This window comes from Carassius auratus, unplaced genomic scaffold (assembly GCF_003368295.1).
Source record: "Carassius auratus strain Wakin unplaced genomic scaffold, ASM336829v1 scaf_tig00215656, whole genome shotgun sequence".
Taxonomy (NCBI): domain Eukaryota; kingdom Metazoa; phylum Chordata; class Actinopteri; order Cypriniformes; family Cyprinidae; genus Carassius; species Carassius auratus.
Window position 1 is genome coordinate 28,487 of NW_020528185.1, and position 22,615 is coordinate 51,101.

A 22,615-nucleotide genomic window follows, 5' to 3' on the forward strand; every position below is an offset into this window, starting at 1 on the left:
ACTTGTGCCATTGATCTATCATATATAAATGCAATATCACATAAGGGCCCATGTGATATCACACTATATATAATATAAATAGCACATTAAAGTTGAAAGCTACTACTATATAGTGTAACTATTTTTGTGTACATCATACAGGTCTGGTACAAAAAAATGTTTTTGATCAGGTTGCCATAATGTTTGAGACAAGACAATTACTCAGATCTTGAAGCTAAAAGGGCCTTCTTTGTTTTCCCATTACAGCGATGAGCTCTGCAAAGAAATGGTGGACGGTTTGAGGATCACATTTGACTTTACCCTTCCACTAATTCTACTGTACCCAAACGAACAAGCTCAGTTCAAAAAAGTCAGCTCTTCCAAGTTCTTCCAACCAGTCATTGACAGCACAACTTGCACCAGTAGGTAAGAGAGTAAACACTGAGTAAACTGTGCTGAAGACATCAAAGTGGTTTGAAATGCCTTAAGGAAAAATGTCATGTAAAATTTCAACTTTTTTTTGTTGTAGAAGGCTATATTTGATTATTTATTGTACTTATTTATACTATGACCTGGGATTGAAATGAAGGGGGGGGGGGGGTTGTTGGGCTGTGGACTGATATTATTCAATAAATGCCATGGCATAATTAGGTGGAAACATGGGTGAAGTTGTATCTTTTTGGCAGGGTTTTTTTTGTTGTTGTTGTTGTTCCCTTAAGTCCAAATAAAATATTACTATAGTTTTTGGGAGTAATTTCCCACCTTTGTTTCTCATCCTCTTACTCAAACAGTCCGGGTTCTTTTCTTTTTTTTTTAAGAGTTCAGTGTAACTGCCCACTGTTATGATTGGCTAACGTCAGATGTCTGAGTGGGTCGGTCAGTTTGACAGCGTTCAGCTTTTAACACAGGGCCTGAAAATGACGAACTATGAAAAGCAATATCCAAGTAAACAAAGTAAGAACAATGTGATTATTCATTATGAATTAAACTGCCAGTAGTTTTTACATGAAATATGTTACTTAAAGGTGCCATATGCAAAAATTGAGGTAAAAATATCCATAACATGACCTACACGCATCAAAGAATGAGAAGAAATAAGGGCGATGATGTCATTAAAAAAATGTCAAGTTATAGTGCTGCAGAGATATCAACCTTAATTAGCATTAGCATTAATAGCCCCGGCCCGACAGGTGTCGTAATACCAGTTTTGGCCATGGGAGGCAGTATGCGGGCAACATAACCTCCAGCCATCCTGCAATACACTAATAACTCGCACGGCTTGTGGGAGTGCCTGAACCTGATGTCAATCATGTGGAAAGTACAGCCCAGTACTTCATTTCAGTTCAGGGAAGAGAGAGAAAGGATGTCTCAAGCCCTTGGCAAGAGACACCACCCGCTACAGGGAAACAACCGCGCTCGTTATCACAAATCCGATAAGAAAAGGAGCCGAACCAGAGTAAACATCGGCACTGCTTTTAATCGCTGGAGACAGCTGATGGACCTGAAAGAAATGAGGTTCGACTCCGAACTTGCAACATTTCTTTTGGATTAGTAAGTTAGATGCTGTTAGTATTTCGCTAGAAGTTTGTTTTATATGTTTGTGTATTTGTTTTCGGGAAGTTATAACATAGAAATGTATCGAAGGCTGTTCGATAAACCTGCTAATGTTAGCGATGGCTAACCGTAGCTGCGTTTGATAATTAGCTAGCTATAACTTAACGTTACCCATTTTATTATATAGGGCTGTGCATGTCTTTACTCATGTACACTTCATCAGTAAAGACGCTCCTGTAATTAGAAGTATATCTCCAGCACTTGTGTTCAGATCAGGGTTGCCAGGTTTTCACAACAAATCCTGCCCAGTTGCTTCTCAAAACTAGCCCAATCCCGCTTCCAGAAGGTTCCCCGATAAAACATTGCTTCCCGGGGTTAAAATATACGTTTTTTTAGCAGGGTTGCCTTGGTATAATTTGCATTTTAGGGGCTAAATATCACGTTATTTGTATTGGGGTCGCTGTGTCCCTCGGACATGAAAAACAACCACCACAGACTTGGCAACACTGGTTGGCATTTACTACACAGAGCCATAATTCACTGACAATCTACACAAAATCGATGTTAAAATCGCAGGTGATACTTTGTCGATTTTGAAGGCGATTTTGTGTTGGTTGTCGGTAGACTATGGCTCCGTGTAGTAACTGCCGCTCCACCTGAACCAGTGTTGCCAAGTCTGCGGTTGTTTTTCATGTCCTCGGTTTAATAATTTCATGTCCTCGGCAATACCAATACCAATAACGTGATATTTAGCCCCTAAAATGCTAATTTTACGAGGGAAATCCTTCCCAAAAATTTATTTTTTAACCCCAGGAAGCAATTTTTATCGGGGAACCTACAGGAAACGCGATTGGGCTAGTTTTGGACTAGTTTTAAAAAGCAACTGGGCAGGATTTGTTGTGAAAACCTGGCAACCCTGATCTGAACACACATGCTGGAGATATACTTCTAATTACAGGAGCGTCTTTACTGATGAGAGGTGCATGGAAATCGCATTCGATTTTTTGCAAAGCCCTATTATTATATCATAACTAACCTGCTCTGTCTAGTCTGTTGGTCTCCGTGTCCTCTTTGCTTCGTGGTTTTTCTGTGCGTGAAAAAATTGATGTGTGGCGTGAAAGTGTGTGAAAAGAGTCAATTGCGTGTGTCTTACGGTGAATGCTTGAGAGTTGGCACATTAGTTCCCAAGCAGAATAAAGGACAGGTTGATTATTGCTGTTTAGCGTTTGTATTAATCTATGATGTGTCCCTTTTTGCGTACAGGGACATAAAAAATAAATTAAAAAGTGATACGTGGACCAAGGTGTCTGAGATTGTTCATTTTAAGTAAAGGATCCTAATATTTCGTCCACAACAATATTTAATGATGTTAAATTATAACTCCTTGTGGTTAGTCTGCACGAGATCAACAAGCTTGTTTGCTTTGCGGCCGCTCTAAATACAAAATAAGCATTCGATCTATGTTAGAGCGTCTGAGCACTCACAAATCTTTCTGCAGGGTCGTGAGCAGAGCGGCAAGAGCGATTTTTGACGCTCTAGACGCCGGCGGTGTGAACGCACAGTTAGGCTTCGGCTATGGCTGTAGTGTTGTTGTGAAGGTAGGGGCGGAGCATAGAGACTATGCCGTTTCTCGTTTGTTACTCTAGAGTAGACCAATTCACTTTATTGAGGCATACTGCGCCCATCTGGTATGGAATGTGGAGTATGACTTGATTTTATTTGCCAAACATTACAGATGGCACCTTTAAAGTTTGCAGTGTCATTGTTGGGTCCAGAATAGTCGGCACAGCCAGATCTTTGAACAAAAGTGTTCTGGAAAGCCAGCATCATACTGTGATTTGTTCTCAAAACAGTCATCTGTGAAATGTAGTGAACGTGTAAATTAACACTAATGTGACTGGTACGTTCAAAAAAAATATACTGAACCAATTTTTCCCTGATGTCTGGATCCTTTGGCAATGTATTCAACTCATCTTTCCACAGTCAGGAATGGCACATCTGTGTAGCATCACAATCTTATCGTAAAGAGCTGCTACTTCAGACCCACTTGCTGCACGTCTACTGAACACCTGTGGGCATGACAACCGTGCGATGATGCGAAAATAAGCACAGTTGGCTTGTGCTGGAGGCGGTCATATGCAAACGACTAGTGCTAGGTGACATCACCTTGCACTATAGGATCCACAAGCCATATTTGGAGCTTGATTATATGAATGCTTAGTTTATAATGGGGGTGACGTCTTAAGCTATTAAACTTCCAGAGGTTTTAATGGTACAAAGACCTCTTAAATGCCAGGTCAAGGCAAATTCAAGGGAAAGGTGGTTTGGGGAGTGAAAAATGCATGGGTGAAACTTGGACTAGTTCATCCAAAACGGTTTATTTGCTTACCCCCAGGGCAGCCGAGATGTAGGGGACTTTGTTTCATCAGTGGAACACAAGCAGTGTCAGCGGTCCACTTGAGAGATATGTGGCAGTAATGCACTTATATGTCTGCGATCTGCCATAAAGCAAGAAGAAGAATACGCCTCATGTGCCTGCTTTAGAAAACACTCCGTTTTACTGGTTTATTAGTTTTATTGTATGAAATATGTTATATTGTATTTTATTTTATTTTTTTGCTGTGGTTCCCATACACATCAATTATAAGACTTAAAAATCTCTGTTTCCCTGTAACAGAAATGAGTCGTACCAGACAAATTAAAGAGTCTATCAAAGCGATGTTTGAAACACGAGAGCCGAAATTACCTCAGGAAGTCATAAATCAGTTCTAGTGCCACAAGAACCAAGCAAGATGACCAACCAACTTGTTCACACAACAGCTTTCAACATGAACACCACTAGAACAATTATTTACAATTTCAGTTCGAAGAAGAGAAATTTGGTGTCAAATTTGTTGTTCATAATTGAAATGCAACGCTGGACATCACATGGAAACCCATGAGTTAAACACTTACATTGACTTCCCCCCACCTAGCAGAACCAGACTGAAATTCCTAAGGGGGGGAAGGGCTTTAAACCTCTGTCTTCACAGAAAAGTCTTTTGTCATGAGAATGGCAAAGAAACTTCTTTCGTACAGATATATGGACCAGAATGAACTCAAAAAGACTCATAAATGAATCAGTCCATCGCATCACTCCATATTCATTTATGTGTAACCCACACATTTGACTATCATGTTATAATCACTTATTGTGTATGTTTTTTTTAATAACTATGGCATAGCTTAACGATTTATAATTGTGTTTGGTATGTGTGTGATCGAATCTTCTTGCTTGAATTAGCCCTGACAATAATTTATTTGTCCCATGTATCGTATTCGTGTTATAGGAATCATGTCCAAAATTAGACCCTGCAAGGCAGGAAAATTCAGACCACATGCTTGGTAAGATAAACAAACGATTTATGGTACCCCTGAGCCAAGACAATATCTGATTGGTCAAGACAACATTTGAGGTGTGGCCAACAGGCCACTTTAAATACCTAGGACATCGTAAAATCTTGGCTTTTAGTTCTAGCATTGCTTGTGCTATCAGTCATGCCTTGCTTTCAGTCTGCTTTTTAGTCTCTGCTATTAGTCATGCCTGCTCTTAGCTTTTAGCTTGTAGCTTTGCTACCTAGCTTTAGCTTTTAGCTTCTAGCCATGCTGTGTAGTCATCATTGTTCTTTGAGTGCGGTTCTGCGTGTTCCAGCGTGCCTGCTGCTACTTAGCCACGATGAGAAGGAACACAACCTAGTCTCGTCAAACTTTATTTCTTTTCTTTTCCGTTTGAGAGTTTCGTGTTCTGAGTTAAGTTTTGTAACGTTGAGTCTCCGACGCCTGACCTCGGGTGCCCGTTCAACTTCAACCAGCGCACACGACTCTGCACTTTCAGCCAACGCCCAACAACCACGGGCTTCCCAAGACGTCTCTTCAGCCACTACTGAACTTCCAGCCAATCAGCGACACCGGGATACCCCTTTCAACGGGAGTCCCTTTCACAGGAAACAAAGGCAACGTATCCCCAGATATTTGTTGTGCTGGTGTATCTAATATAATTTTAGTCACATTGAGGAACTCAATGCGAGGGCTAATTACGTGATTGATGGTTGTTCATGTCTATGCAATTTAACGTATTGCTGTAAACTTGGGATTCCATATTTCCATTCTCTTAAACTCACCTTTTCCTAACTTTCGATCTTCCTGCAACTTGTGTGAATGTGTGAGTGCGTGCGTTTATGTGTTAGATTAGTTTATATGTCTTAGATTTATCTAATAAAGCCTTATTCATATTGAAAAGAGAAGTATCTTGTGTTTTGTGCTTACAAGTTAATGTCTTAAACTGCCGATCTTGTTACTGTTCTAATTGATAGTGTTTTACTATAGTTTGGATATTAGTATCCAGCGCAGATTTGATGTTAAATGGCTAGTTCACTGAATCGCAGGGCGTCTCCGTGACCAGCCGTGAAACAGTGATTCTGTTCAAATTCCCTTTAAAATCTTAAATGATTCCCTTTGAGCTAAATTGACCTGTTTCCCTTACATCCCTTTCGATACTTCACTGATATTGCATACAGGCAAAAGCTCCTTTTTCCTCGATACTAAAGCCTTTTTTCAATAACGCAGTGCAACTGCACTGCCATTGGTTTAATCTGTAAACTTTATTAAACCAGTGGCGATGCAGCACGCCAAAGCCTGCCAAAATGGGCAGGGCGAATATAAGCAAGCAAATCGCCATAGGAAATCGGATCTCACTCTTCTCGCTGGACCTGAAAGATGCTTACTTTCACATTCAGATAGCCCCCCATCACAGACTATTCTTGAGATTCGCATTCGAGGGTGTGGCTTACCAATATACAGTCCTTCCCTTTGGGCTGTCCCTTTCACGAAGTGCATGAATGAGGCACTTTCCCCTCTGAGACAGATGGAAATTCGTGTTCTGAACTATCTCGACAACTGGATCATTCTAGCCCAGTCGCGTACCGAGCTAGACCACCACAGATCCCTGCTCCTGAGCCAGTGCCTAGGACTCAGTAGGGTCAATTTTGCCAAGAGCTCACTGCTCCCCAGCCAACGTATTACGTTCCTGGGAGAGGTTTTAGACTCAGTCCGTATGAGGGCGATCATATCAACAGAGCGTGCTCTGGTACTTCAGCAGCTCGTGGCCTCCGTCAGGAACAAAGCCTGTTTCCCTCTGAAATTCTTTCAGAGGATGCTAGGGCTGATGGCCTCCGCCTCTCCTGTTTTACAGCTCGGCCTCCTACGAATGTGGCCCCTGCAAATACTGACTGAAACTCCGGGTGTCTCCTCATGATTGGCGGCCCGGCCGCTTTCGCATCAGGGTCAACCAGGCCTGTCTAGCAGCCCTGGAGCCTGGGATGAACCCTGTTTGGTTCAGCCGTGGGGTACCCCTACAGGGGTTTCCAACTTGGGTTGGGGCGCTCTATGCGAGGGCAGACCAACCTTCGGCTCGTGGTTGCACGAGGAGAGCCATCTTCATATCAACTGCCTCGAGATGCTGGCAGTAGAACGAGCCCTTCGAGGTCATCCTGAAAGGGGCGCCACGTCCTAGTCCAGTCAGACAGCATGACAGTAGTGTCCTACATAAATCACCAAGGCGGCCTTTCGTCCAGCCGCCTCTGCACTGGCAAAGCACCTCTTGGAATGGACATTACCCAGGCTGCGGTCACTCAAGGCGATGCATATACCTGACAAGACTAATCTGGGAGCAGACATGCTTTCACGGAGCAATGTCCCCTCGGACGAGTGGATGCTCCATCCCCAGACGGTTCTCAAAATCTGGTAGATTTTTCGGGAAGGCAGAGGTCGACCTCTTCGCCTCAACTCTCATTGCCCAACCTTTTTTTCAAAGGACATATATGCGCTGGCCCACAACTGGCCCAGCCTCTTTCTTTACGCTTCCCCCCTGATCGCTCTAATCCCTCAAGTCATCAGACGAGTCAGGGAAGACAGGCACCGAGTCCTCCTGGTGGCCCCACTCTGGAGGAGCCAAGTTTGGTCCTCGGAGCTGTTCAGGCTTTCAACAAAAGCCTCATAGCCGAACCCCCTGAGGCGGGACCTCCTCTCTCAGGCGAACAGGACAATCTGGCAGCCACGGCCAGAACTCTGGGCTCTGCAAGTGCGTCTAGACAAGGGCCTTACCCCTTCCACACTCAGGGTGTACATAGCAGCCATCGCAGCATTTCATGCTCCTATCGCTGGCCAATCTGTGGGTTTCAAATGACACCAGCCTCATTGTGCGTTTCCTGAGTGGTTCTAGGTGGTTAAAGTCAAGTCACCTTTATTTGTATAGCGCTTTAAACAAAATACATTGCGTCAAAGCAACTGAACAACATTCATTAGCAAAACAGTGTGTCAATAATTCAAAATGACAGTTAAAGGCAGTTCATCATTGAATTCAGTGATGTCATCTCTATTCCGTTAAAATAGTGTCTGTGCATTTATTTGCAATCCAGTCAACGATATCGCTGTAGATGAAGTGACCCCAACGTAACAAGCCAGAGGCAACAGCGGCAAGGAACCAAAACTCCATCGGTGACAGAATGGAGAAAAAACCCTGGGAGAAACCAGGCTCAGTTGGGGGGCCAGTTCTCCTCTGACCAGAAGAAACCAGTAGTTCAATTCCAGGCTGCAGCAAAGTCATATCATTTTATCAATAAGTTGCTCGTATTTAACCCCTTACTAGTAACCCCCCTTTTTGGCATGGAGACCGAAATTACATACCCAAAATAAAAAGGTTTCTGCTAATGATTCTTTCTGACTAGATACATAATCAACCTTTGTTCACAAAGCTGACACTTTAAAGTTTACTGTTCAGGAATCAGAATCACTCAGACTGTTATGATAATAGAGATATATAAGCTCAAACATAAAAACAAAAATAAAAATATTAAAAACATATGTTTTAAATGTATTTTAAAAATTGTTGATGTAGGAAATGAGTTTGAAAACACAGTGTAGCTAAGGCCACAAGTCTTCCAAAACTTCATAAAAAATGTCATAATCAAATCTGTAAAACTGTGAATTTTATGAAATATTTTCTAAGGCCATGTCATGTGTGTTTTTAGAGAAGGCTAATCAGATTCATTTATGGCCCTTGTCATCCCTGTAAGATCTCACATGTAAACTCTCCTGTGTATTTTGTGTGTGTATTGGCTTTGCAAAACTCCCCATTCATGATTCTATTGTTCTCAGCAAACGAGTCTTTCACACCTCCGCCAGGTATGACACATTATCCGGATTATTCTTTTATCATTATTCTTTTGTTTTTATTCCACCTTTATTAGCATTGATTGTGGTTTTTCAGGCTTTACAAAGCAACAAAACAGCGATCTCACTTCAGTCTCTCTTTGCATTTAGCCCTTATTTATCAAAAGTCTTACTATGAAAATACAACAAAACATTTTCTTACGACCTTACGTGAATTATTGAGACAAATGCATTATGAAGAAGAAAAGCACCTGTTATTAGTAGCATTGTAGCTAACGTTAGCATCAAGCTACATCAGACAATTTATGAAATTATTAGTACACTTTTACTCAAAACTCACTTTAAACCCCGATCGAGTGTTTATAATAACTTCCTTTAGCGACCAGGGGTGGAATTTGGTCGTTTACTGTTATTTGTAGCATTTTTCATCGCTGCACAAGTTAGCATTTCCCATGTACATTTTCGATTTTTTTTTATAAAAACGCCCCAGATCTCAAGAAATTCTCATACCAAGCTTTACTATCGTAATCGCGGGTTTATTATTCGGATATTTCGTTTGTACAGAGGTGTTTCAGTGTTGTTTTGGCCAGATAACTACCAGGAAGTGTGCAGGAAGCATGTGACACGAAGTGGCGGTGTCCAGATATGACACTCTAAGATTGACATTGGGAAGGCCCAATCAGAGTCTGAGTGACACACAGCACGAGCTGACACCACTGCGCACACACACACAGATCGCTGGGAGAGGCTGTTTATCATCAGATCGCGTAAATCCGTGGAAAATGAATAGAAATGACGATTCTGTCTGAAGAAATATGAAGTAAACATCAGTAAATATATCCATATATCTCCGCAGATATGCACCTTTGGTCTATAAATCCTTATTGACGCTGTTCAGTGAGTCTATGTGAACACAAATAAACCGCTGCTGACGTGAGTGGTGAATTTCTATTCAGAATGTGGCATAATACGGATTTATTATTTTGCACTTCTGACATAAATCACTAAATATCTGTCACTGCAACAATGTTTTATCAAAATATTGGTCAAATATCGAAACTAGAGTCTTTAAAATTTCAATTGATGCACAGTTTGTCCAGATGAAGTAAGACAGTGATGTTTAATGTGCTGTGAAAGTGAAACAATAATAAACTGGGGCCGTCGGCGATGTTTGCACGTTATGAGCTCAAATTATGAGCTTACTGATGATTTTTTATAATTTTTGACAAAATTATGATATATTAAGTCTTGTTGTTTTTGCCTAGTTAGTTTTGCCTACGTTCCTATGGCCCAATGACGCTACGATGAGAATTTACTGCTTTTTAAAAATGCGGGTCAGGTACAATATTTTTTTGTTGTTTTTTGCGGTCCGAGTTGCGGGCGGGTTAGTTGAAAACGTCGGTCGGGTGCGGGTTATTAATACATTGACCAGCGCATCACTGGTGCGAGTGGAGCGAGATTCGAGCTCGCGCATTATTTTAATGTGCTTTTGCGTTTCAATAATGCGCTCTCATTGCTGCTTCTGAACCTTGTACACATAACTTAATGTATACGCACTGCAGATGGAGTACGTGACCCTTGGGCAATAAATATATTGGGCAAAACATATAACACCTGAGGCACCGCTACAGTGAGCTCTATGACCAATGCATGGAGAAAAAAAAAAAAGATCCCTGAACACGATTTTATTTTATTTTTTCTATTTTTTTTTCATATGTCTAGACATTTTGTTTGACATCTTTACTTTGTGATTATTTTGACTTATGTCTGTTCTAGAGACATTTGATAAAGCACTCATTTGTTTTCTTTTGGAAATATGTTTAAAATTTATACTGAATGCATTTATGACTGTAAAGCATGTCTGTGTTTGTCAAAATCGTGATTAAAATAGAAATCGCAAAATTGATCAAAAAATCGTGATACGTTTTTTTTTTTGTCCATATCGCACAGCCCTAGTCTGGATACGTACTGGATCCGGGTGACTGCAGTGACCTTCTGATCTGGATACAGACTGGATCTGGTGGCTACGGTGACCTCGGAATAAGAGAGAAACAGAGTAATATTAGCGTAGATGCCATTCTTCTAATGATGTAGCAAGTACATCGGGTGGTATGGGAAGTGTTCCCGGTTCCGGTTTACCTAATTAAGGCAGCCTAAAAATCCTTTAACGGATTTGGATATTAAAAGCATATTAGTATGTTATGTGTAAACCAGCTTAAAGAGATGGGTCTTTAATCTAGATTTAAACTGCAAGAGTGTGTCTGCCCCCCGAACAATGTTAGGTAGGTTATTCCAGAGTTTAGGCACCAAATAGGAAAAGGATCCTAGGAAAAGGATCCAGTTGATTTTGATATTCTAGGTATTATTAGATTGAGTTTTGAAAACGTATCGGGCGTAGAGGATTATAATGTAAAAGGAGCTCATTCAAATACTGAGGTGATAAACCATTCAGGGCTTTATAAGTAATAAGCAATATTTTACAATTTTTACGATGTTTGATAAGGGAGCCAGTGCAGCGATGACAGGACCGGGCTAATATGGTCATACTTCTTGGTTCTGGTAAGAACTCTTGCTGCTGCATTTTGGACTAGCTGTAGTTTGTTTACTAAGCATGCAGAACAACCATCCAATAAAGTATAACAATAATCTAACCTTGAGGTCATATATGCATGGATTAACATTCCTGCATTTGACATTGAGAGCATAGGCCGTAATTTAGATATATTTTTGAGATGGAAAAATGCAGTTTTACAAACGCTAGAAACGTGGCTTTCTTAGGAAAGATTGCGATCAAATAACACACCTAGGTTCCTAACTGATGATGAAGAATTGACAGAGCAACCATCAAGTCTTAGAAGTGCAGAGTTTTTAGGTCCTATAATTAACACCTCTATTTTTTTCAGAATTTAGCAGTAAGAAATTACTCGTCATCCAGTTTTTTATACCGACTATGGATTCCATTAGTTTTTCAAATTGGTGTGTTTCACCGGGCCGCGAAGAAATATAGAGCTGAGTATCATCAGCATACAGGGAAAGCTAACACCATGTTTCCTGATGATATCTCCCAAGGGAAACATGTAAAGTGTGAAGAGTAGCGGCCCTAGTACTGAGCCTCGAGGTACTCCATACTGCACTTGTGATCGATATGATACATCTTCATTCACTGCTACGAACTGATGGCGGTCATATAAGTATAATTTAAACCATGCTAATGCACTTCCACTGATGCCAACAAAGTGTTCAAGTCTATGCAAAAGAAGTTTGTGGCCAATTGTGTCAAACGCAGCACTAAGATCCAATAAAACTAATAGAGAGATACAACCACAATCAGATGATACGAGCAGGTCATTTGTAACTCTAAGGAGAGCAGTCTCAGTACTATGATACTTTCTAAATTCTTACTGGAAATCCTCACATATACCATTTTTCTCTAAGAAGGAATATAATTGTGAGGATACCACCTTTTCTAGTATCTTGGACAGAAAAGGGAGATTCGAGATTGGTCTATAATTAACTAGTTCTTTGGGGTCAAGTCGTGGTTTTTTGATGAGAGTCTTAATAACAGCCAGTTTTATCAGTTTACCAGTTTATATCCTAATGACATTGAGGAATTAATAATAGTCAGAAGAGGATCTATGACTTCTGGAAGCACCTCTTTTAGGAGCTTAGATGGTATAGGGTCTAACATACATGTTGTTGGTTTAGATGATTTAACAAGTTTATACAGTTCTTCCTCTCCTATAGTAGAGAATGAGTGGAACTGTTCCTCAGGGGGTCTATAGGGCACTGTCTAATGCAATTCTGTAGATGACGGCTGAATGTTTAAAATTTTTGGATTTTAGAAGTAAAGTAGTTAATAAAGTCATTACTGCTGTGATGTTGGGAAATGTCAACACTTGAGGCTTTATTTTTCGTTACTTTAGCCACTGTGTTGAATAAATACCTGGGGTTATGTTTGTTTTCTTCTAAAAGAGAAGAAAAGTAATCGGATCTAGCAGTTTTTAATGCTTTTCTCTAGGATAGGTTACTTTCCTGCCAAGCAATACGAAATACCACTAGTTTTGTTTTCCTCCAGCTGCACTCCATTTTTTGGGCTGCTATCTTTAGGGTGCGAGTATGCTCATTATACCATGGTGTCATACTGGTTTCCTTAACCTTCCTTAAGCGTAAAGGAGCAACTGTATATAAAATGTTAGAAAAGAGAGAGTCCATAGTTTCTGTTACATCAAGTTGTTCTGAGGTTTTGGATATGCAATATCCAAATGTGTTGATCTGTATTGCATCTGTTTTTTATTTGTTGAACCTCAATTAAATTGTTAATCTTAACTTGGTTTGGACATTTTTGTATTTTCTAGTTCAGGGAACAGACACATTCTCTATAGTGTGATATCTAGGTGAAAGAGTCTCTATGTGCTGATAATCAGCTGACCTCTGTGACGTGAGACAGCTAGCAGACGGTCGGTTTAGCCAGTCTGTCTGCTTCCTGACCTGGGCCCCAGTTAGTTAAATATAAACACTAAGACTATTTGCCATATTTCTAGAGAGAAGAGTGGCGCCAACCCAGGAGGGATGAAGACCATCTCTTTTAAACAGGTCAGGTCTGCCCCAAAAGCTCGTCCAATTGTCTATGAAACTTGTTATTCTGTGGGCACCACTTACACATCCAGCCATTGAGTGATGACAATCTGCTATGTATTTTGTCACCATGGTAAGCAGGGAGGGGACCATAGCATATTACAGTGTCTGACATCGTGCTTGCAAGTTCACACAACTCTTTAATGTTATTTTTAGTGATCTCTGACTGGCGAAGTCAAACATCATTAGCGCCGGGATGAATAACAATCTTACTGTATTTACGTTTAACATTAGCCAGCACTTTTAAATTTGCCAGGATGTCAGGCGCTCTGGCTCCCGGTAAACATTTGACTATGGTGGCTGGTGTCTCTATATTCACATTCCATAGAATTGAATCACCAATAACAAGAGCACTTTCGTCAGGTTTCTTAGTGGGTGCATCACTGAGTGGGGAGAACCTGTTTAATGTTTTGATCGGAACAGAAGAGCGGTGTTTTGACACACGAATACGCTGCCTCACTGTCACCCAGTTGCCCTGCTGCAGGGGCTCTGTTGCCGGAACCGAACAATGTACAGGAATCCCTGAGCTAGACGCATCCAAAGCCGTATCTAGAGCCCTAACATTCTTACAGTTCTCAATTAAAGTTTGGATGCGTTTCTCTAATTCTGAAATCTTCTTTGTCAGCCTAACTATATCCCTGCATTCATCACATGTGAATCCCTCATCTGTGACAGAAATAGATAAACTGTACATGTGAAAAGAGGTGCAAATAACAATAGCAGGAGAAGCCATTACTCACCGTGCTTGATGAAATAGTCTTAGCACAGTTGTTTGATGAACTTGTGAAAAACTGGAGCGAGAGAGAGGAGAGGAGAAAAGAAAACAGCGATAGTTTCGAATGAAACCCTAATGACAAGCTAACAAATGCCAATGCAATGCAGGTGTACTGCACTCACGGATATAATATAAAAGTGAACGATCAAAATTAATCTGATAAGATTGATCGTTAATATCAGAAATATGGTGTGAATTAAGTTATATTTTATCACTTTAAAAAACAGAGAGTGATAGTTAGATAAAGATTCTAGAGAATAAAAACAGCTACACGGAGCTACGATTAGGCCAGCAGGAAGTAGAGAAAACACTGTCCAACAGCGACACCCACAAAGCCCCCGCGTCCTCTCACCGTTCCCACTTTAGGACCTCCACACGGTCCTTGGAGCACTCAAAGGACCTCCCTTTGAGCCACTGCGGACAGCTGACCTTCGGCCCCTAACGCTCAAAACCGTTCTGCTACTTGCTCTAGCATCGGTCAAGCGTGTTGATGACTTGGAGGCCCTCTCGGTGAGCTCTGCATGCCTTAAGTTTAGGCCCAATGATTCAAAGGTCATTTTAAAATCCCAGGCATGGCTACGTCCTTAAAGTGCTCTCGACGCTGTTCAGAGCACAAGTAATTTCCCTCTCGGCTCTGCCTCCTTTGTCAGGTGTCTCTGGTCTAGTGGTGTCTCTGTCAAGGACATCTGTGAGGCGGCCGGCTGGTCCTCGCCATCCACTTTTGTCAGATTCTATGACCTGGACATCACAACCTTGCACAATCAGGTTCTTTTGGTTTGATACGATGCCCTCTATCAGACGCCGTGATCATGTCACCTCCAGGGAGCTAGCTCGCTCTTAAACACTGTAGCGTTAAGGGTTCGACGCCTCCGGCTCTCTCACTTATCCCCTGTACCCCAAGGTGTTCAAGATACATTTTTTGTCGTTCCCTACCGTGGCACAGCACGGTTGAATTCGTTCCCCATTTGTAGAATAAGTGAATTATCGAAAGGGAACGGGGTCTTTGGCGCGCTGCATCGCCACAGGCTTGCACAGCTACGCAGCGCTGTCATTGGTTTAAAAAAGTTTACGGATTAAACCAATGGCAGTGCAGTTGCACTGCATTATTGAAAAAAGGCTTCAGTATTGAGTAAAAAGGAGCTTTTCCCCATACGCTGTACTCGTTCCGTATCTCAGGGAACCGAGGTTACATTCGTAACTGAGTATGGTTCTACTGAAGAAGCAACATTTCCTACATCCTGGATGCCCTGGGGGTAAGCAGATAAACATCTTTTGGATGAACTATCCCTTTAAAACTTTCACCTTTCCATTTTAATGATGTGATTTGGCAGCTGGTATTAGAACATTTAATTTATATTCACACTGGTTTTAGAGGAAGGTCTGAAACTTACATTGTATAAAGCACAGAGTTAATATTCAATATTTTACCTGTGCCTTGTTCCTTTACCAAACCTCTTTTAAGTTATTACAGGTATTATGCTGAGTGCATAGTCTAAACCTAAGGAATTGTTGAAGTATCACCACGGAATTCATTTATGTTAATAGGTCTATTTGGTTGAACAGAGAGTGGATTTATTCTAGTTTTTGGCATTTCCAAAGATGGGTATGAAAATGATCTTGGATGTATATTTGTTGCTCTTTTTGTTTTTATTGTTTTAGCCGCAATTGCCACATCCCAAGGTACTAAAGAACTTTAATGCCATTCTCTGCTGATGTTGGTGGTTAATGTCAACCTGTTGTCCAGTGACAAATCCTTTCTTATGCAGACGTGGATTCAAGGGGATCTCCCTTTCTGTCCTGTAAAGCCCAAGACATACTGCATCATTTTCATTTTCATATTCGGCTGTCCCAGACGAAAGATTGGCATTGTGAAACAATCGTGGTGATTCCTGTGATCATGGCTCTTAAACAGTGGTCCTATGTCGTATAGAGAGAGAGGTTCAAAGATGGATGTTATCGCAGTCTTTCAACCAAAGATAGCCTACGTTTTTTTTTTTTAACTGTCAAAAATTTAGCATTATCATTACCCACTGGGGCGGGGCCAAGAGCCGTGGGAACGGAGGAGCTCCGGAAGGAATGAAGGGAGGAGTAATGACAGTGATGAACGAGAGAGGACCAGGTCTGGGTTTTAACTCCTCAACATATACAACATATACGGTTTTGTTTGTGCGTGACAGTCATCCGCATGAAGATGAGGTGGGACAGAGAGCTCGCTGCCACGCTCCTGGGTTGAGGAGGGGTGGCTGCCTTCCGAGAGGGAGCAGAGGAGTCGGCCCCCGTTCGCCAGGAAGCCGTAGCCTGCTCCCGTCCGCCTTGATTGAGGAGAAGCGGGGGAGAAGCGGGGGACTCGTTGCCGGCTGCCCTCAAACAGAGCAAGGAGTAATTGAAGATGAGCGACACCTGCACCACTCACTGGTCTCGAGTCCCACGGAGGAGCTCCAGAAGGATAAAGTGAGGAGTAATGACAGTGAAGGATGAGAGAGGACCAGGCCTGTGTTTTATTTAGTGTTTTGGTTTTGTTTGTACGTGACAGTCATCCGTGAGGGGCCTTCGCGTTTTTTTTGTGTTTTTTATCTCCTACTTTCCGTCTCCTCCTTCCCGACTTACACCCACGTTTACTGATCAACCAATGCAAAATACAACATGAAATCAATGCGACATGGTGCTAAAACATAACACTGCTAACCTCAAGCACTTATGCGGTGCTCTTTCACCACATCCACTTTTTGTCAGCACGCATAAAAACTACAACTGTCAAGTAGTGATTCATAATGCACTTTATGTTTACAACTAGCACATGCTGATGATGTTTTTATTATTCTATAGTAATGTGCGTCATAACCTATGAGTCAGTAGGTGTCATCATCATACAGTCTGCATTTATGTTGTACCCAAGTTTATCAGTTCCATGTCACACAGTGTGATTTGCAATGATCTTATAGGATTGCTAAAATTGTGAAGTGTGTAGAAGGCTTAATAGATGTCTTGCATTTGCCTTAGCAGCTTATCTGATGTTGCTACTCATTTGTTTGTGCTTTTTCACCAAGATCCAGTCAAAGTGTAGCACATTTTCCTCTACACTGGCAGTTAGAGAATGGAATGCCATCTCAACTTTTTTGAGTCATATAAGATAAATGTATGGATGTTTCAAAGGCTGAGCTGTAGGTTGTTAATAGCAGTATAACTTTCCACTTGGAAGAATCAATTAAAATAGTTTTTGTTAAACAATATCAATTATTAGATAAATGTATAAGAATAAATATCATGTATATGTTATTTCCTACTGTTAGAAAGTGTAATATGTATGCCAGTATCCTCATATTGATTAACCTATTATTGTTGTAGTCGTATGCTATAAGTTAAGGCTCTTGCTTCTGTTACCTTCTCTGTTTGCCTCAGCTGTAATTCATGTTCCTCTTTTGGGTGTTTATGCCTAAGAAGCTTTGCATTACCACATAAACATAAACCACACACACACAGGTTTCCATGTTTTATGGGAACATTCCATAGTTTTTATTTTTTTATTCCCTGACCCTACATTAAATCCTCACACAAATCCTTCTGTATTTTTTTATTCTCAAACAAACTCAATTCTGTGTAATTAGTAAGCTTGTTTACTCTTGGGGACCAAAATGTTTCCTATAAGGTCAAATTTACTGATATTAATATATTTGTGGGAACATTTGGTCTCCAAAATGTAGGGAATACCAGGTACCCAAACCCAAGCCCCCACCCCCCTGCCCCTTTGGAAGTGGGAAATGGGATTCTCAGTACTACAGACACTAAAGAAAGAATGGTGTTGATATTGCAGGTTTTTTTTTTTTTTTTTTTTTTTATAGAATCAGTTAAGTTGAAATATTTGAAATCCAATTTAAGATTGTTCATCATTTTCACTTTTACTACAGAACTTTCAGAGAACGCTCCCCCAGTCCTTGCCAGAATCCCTCCACCCCCCAGTCCACAGACAGCCAACCAGCTCTGAGTGAATCCTCCAGTGTCCCTGTCATCATGGCAACCCCACCTAAGCGCAGACGCAGTGCCTACCTGGATTCTGATGCTACACAATCTTTGCGTCGCTCAACACGCACTACATCTGGGGGGGAACGGGTGGCAGAGACTGGGGGTGGAGGCAGCAGCAATGCCTCTCCTCAACCAAAGCGAAGGCCTGCTGAGGTGCAGTCACCACTACCCAAGTTCTTCCTCAACCTAGAGAAGAGTGAGTCAAACATTCTATGTCCTGTTTTATTTCTTAAAACTGTAACTGTTGTTTCATTAAAAATCTGTTTCTAATATTTAAAGACAGATTATTGGTCTGTATAAAACTGTTAGATTGTAAGTCTTTTGCAGATCTCATGTTCACAAACTCGCCTGTCTGACAATTAGATAAAAGTTAGCTCTAATACCATTTTGATAGGCCATCCATGCTTGCCATTGCTTAAATAGTAGTCCTGTTTAGTATCTGGAGTTACCTAATAAATAAATAAATATATATATATATAGATATATAAAACATGCTCAAGTCTATCCAATAATCAGAGGTTATGACTAGTTCTACCATATAGTACAGCTAGTATATCTAGTAATGAATACGGCACCTTTAGTTTTAGAGCTTAGGTTTGAGGCTTGTGCAGGGCTCTACCTAATTTCTGTGTTTGGAAACGAATGTTGTGAATCAGGAGTTTTCTAATTAACTGGCAAAATTTTTAAGTTGTATTTACTTCTTTATTTTATTTATTACACTCCCGCACAACCCAAGGCCAGATAATGAATAAATACAGGTGCATCTGTATTCATAAAATTATAAATTAGAATGTCGTGGAAACATTTAACAAAAACCCACAAATTCATCTCAACAAATTAGAATACTTAAGACCAATTAAAAAAAAAAAAAAAAAAAACATTTTTATTGAATTGTTGGCCTTCTGGAAAGTATGTTAATTTACTGTACATGTACTTAATACTTGGTAGGGGCTCCTTTTGCTTTTATTACTGCCTCAATTAAGCTTGGCATGGAGGTGATCAGTTTACGGCACTGCTGAGGTGGTATGGAAGCCCAGATTTCTTTGACAGTGGCATTCAGATCATCTGCATTTTTGGTCTCTTGTTTCTCATTTTCCTCTTGGCAATACCCCATAGATTCTCTATGGGGTTCAGGTCTGGTGAGTTTGCTGGCCAGTCAAGCACACCAACACAATGCTCAATTAACCATCTTTTGGTGCTTTTGGCAGTGTGGGCAGGTGCCAAATCCTGTTTGACAATGAAATCAACATCTTCAAAAAGCTGGTCAGCAGAAGAAAACAAAAGTTCTTGGTAAATTGTGTAAGTGACTTTGGTTTTCAAAAACACAATGGACCAACACCAGCAGATGACATTGCACCCCAAATCATCACAGACTGTGGAAACTTAACACTGGACTTTAAGCAACTTGGGCTATGAGCTTCTCCACCATTCTTCCAAACTCTAGGACCTTGGTTTCCAAATGAAATACAAAACTTGCTCTCATCTGAAAAGAGGACTTTAGACCACTGGGCAACATTCCAGTTCTTCTCCGTAGCCCAGGTAAAACAACTCTGACGTTGTCTGTGGTTCAGCAAATTTCATGATATCTCTGTGTGAGGTGGCTCTTGATGCCTTGACCCCAGCCTCGGTCCATTCCTTGTGAAGTTCACTCAAATTCTTGAATTGATTTTCCTTATCAATCCTCATATGGCTGCGGTTCTCTTGGTTGGTTGTTCATCTTTTTCTTCCACCCTTTTTTTCCTTCCACTCAACTTTCTGTTAACATGCTTAGAATACAGCGCTCTGTGAACAGCCAGCTTCTTTGGCAATGAATGTTCGTGGCTAACCCACCTTGTGAAGGGTGTCAATGATTTTCTTCTGGACAACTGTCAGATCAGCAGTCTTCCCCAAGATTGTGTATCCTAGTGAACTAAGAGACCATTTTGAAGGCACAGGAAACCTTTGCAGGTGTCTTGATTGATTAGTTGATCAGCTGATTGGCATGTCACCATATTCTAATTTGTTTGGATTTTTTTTAAATGTTAGCCAAAATCATCACAATTAAAAGAACCAAAGACTTAAACTACTTCAGTCTGTGTGCATTGAATTGCACAATGCATAATATTTGTAAGAAATAGGCCTAGCCTATAACATACAATGATACGCTGGCGCCGATACAGGATGGCTGCCTCCGTGACAAGCTCTGCATATGTTTTTGTGTTTTTGTTAGTTTGTCCTGTCTTTATTTATATTCCTGCCATCAGTTTCACCAGGGAAGAACTGCTGAACATTCGGCAGAACGCACCACAAGATGTTTTTCCGGATTTCAATTATTCAGATGTTTTAGTGAACGTTGTTATCGGAGGAGCGGCGGCGCTGATCAAACGCTTCAGGACGCGCAGACGGGGGAAGCGAGCGGGAGTGCTCGTCAGACTCAGGAAGCGCAGATTTCGAACGCCGTTGCCTAGCATCCATCTGGCAAATCTCCGCTCTCTACCCAACAAAACGGACGAACTCCTTCTGCTTTCTCGGACAAATAAGGATTTCACACACTCTGCTGCTCTGTGTTTCACGGAAACCTGGCTGAATGACACCATACCGGACAGCGCGCTCCATCTGCCGGACTTTCAACTGTTTAGAGCGGATCGCGAATCAGAATCAACGGGGAAATCGCGTGGCGGCGGGACATGCTTTTACCACAATAAAGGATGCATTTCACTCTGTTCCACGAGCAGCTTTGGGACGTTCTGATCACCTTCTGGTTCATCTTATACCGTCCTACAGGCAGAAACTAAAATCAGCTAAACCTGTATCAAGGACTGTAAAAAGATGGACTAATGAAGCAGAGCAGGATTTACAATCTTGTTTTGACCTCACTGATTGGAGTGTTTTTGAAGCTGCTACCACTGATCTGGACGAACTCACAGAGACCGTAACCTCATATATCAGTTTCTGTGAGGATATGTGTATTCCTACAAAGACTCAACTAATTTACAATAATGACAAACCGTGGTTCACTGCAAAACTCAGACAGCTCCGTCAGGCCAAAGAAGATGCTTACGTGAAGGGGGACAATGTCTTGTGTAAACAGGCTAAATACACACTGGAAAAGGAGATCAAAGTGGCAAAGAGGAATTATTCTGAAAAAATAAGGACTCAGTTCACTTCCAACGACTCCGCATCAGTGTGGAAAAGTCTAAAGAAGATCACCAATTACAAGACACCACCCCCCAGCACTGTAGAGAATCAACGACTGGCAGACGATCTGAACGAGTTTTACTGCAGGTTTGAAAGAACACCCATCACCTGCCCTGAACGCCTCCCCACACAACCATTCACACCCTTCACAACTCCTGCAACCAGCCCCAAATGCCTCTCCAAACAACCGTTCACACCATTAACAGCTCCTGCAACCCATCCTGAACACCTCTCCAATCAAGCACTCTCACCATTCACACCTCCTGCATTCCCCCTCTCAGGTGGGGCACCTGCAATTCAGATCAGCGAGGATGCGGTGCGCCAGGTCTTCCGGAAGCAGAAAAGGAAAAAAGCACCAGGCCCAGATTGTGTTACACCAGCCTGTCTAAAATCCTGTGCTGACCAGCTGGCCCCCATCTTCACACAGATCTTCAACAGATCGCTGGAGCTGTGCAAAGTCCCTTCATGCTTCAAACGTTCCACCAGCATCCCCATCCCTAAGAAACCCAAAATTACAGGACTAAATGACTACAGGCCTGTGGCTCTAACGTCTGTAGTCATGAAGTCATTTGAAAAACTGGTGCTGGCCCACCTGAAGGACATCACTGGGCCCTTGCTGGATCCTCTTCAGTTTGCCTACAGAGCAAACAGGTCTGTGGACGATGCAGTAAACATTGGACTGCATTATGTTCTGCAACACCTAGACAGACCGGGGACTTATGTGAGGATCCTGTTTGTGGACTTCAGCTCGGCCTTCAACACGATCATCCCAAACCTCCTCCTGCCCAAACTAAATCAGCTCACCGTGCCCACCTCCGTCTGTCAGTGGATCAACAGCTTCCTGACAGACAGGCAGCAGCTAGTGAGGCTGGGAAAATACACATCCAGCACCCGTACAATCAGCACCGGAGCTCCCCAGGGCTGCGTTTTCTCCCCACTGCTCTTCTCCCTGTACACCAACAATTGCACATCTAAGGACCCCTCTGTCAAGCTCCTGAAGTTTGCAGACGACACCACACTCATCGGCCTCATTCAGGACGGTGACGAGTCTGCTTACAGACAGGAGGTAAAAGAGCTGGCTGTCTGGTGCAGTCTCAACAACCTGGAGCTTAACACGCTCAAAACAGTGGAGATGATCGTGGACTTCAGGAGAGACCCACCTGCACTCCCCCCACTCACCATCATGAACAGCACTGTGACTGCAGTGGAGTCATTCAGGTTCCTGGGCACCACTATCTCTCAGGACCTGAAGTGGGACATTCACAT

General features: G+C 41.8%; 1 protein-coding gene across 3 annotated transcripts in view; it reads left to right on the top strand.

Moving 5' to 3' along the window:
* Positions 1–246: 246 nt before the first annotated feature.
* Positions 247–22,615, top strand: part of LOC113095296 (male-specific lethal 3 homolog) — a 45,042-nt gene continuing 22,673 nt past the window's right edge. For all 3 annotated transcript variants that reach the window (XR_003288299.1, XM_026260870.1, XM_026260869.1), the window contains exons 1-2: positions 247–405; positions 18,058–18,368. Coding sequence is in view for 2 of the 3 variants with exons in the window: in XM_026260870.1 (XP_026116655.1) it covers positions 266–405; positions 18,058–18,368 (451 nt within the window). In the remaining variant the exon portion in view is untranslated. The remainder of the gene's footprint in view (positions 406–18,057; positions 18,369–22,615) is intronic.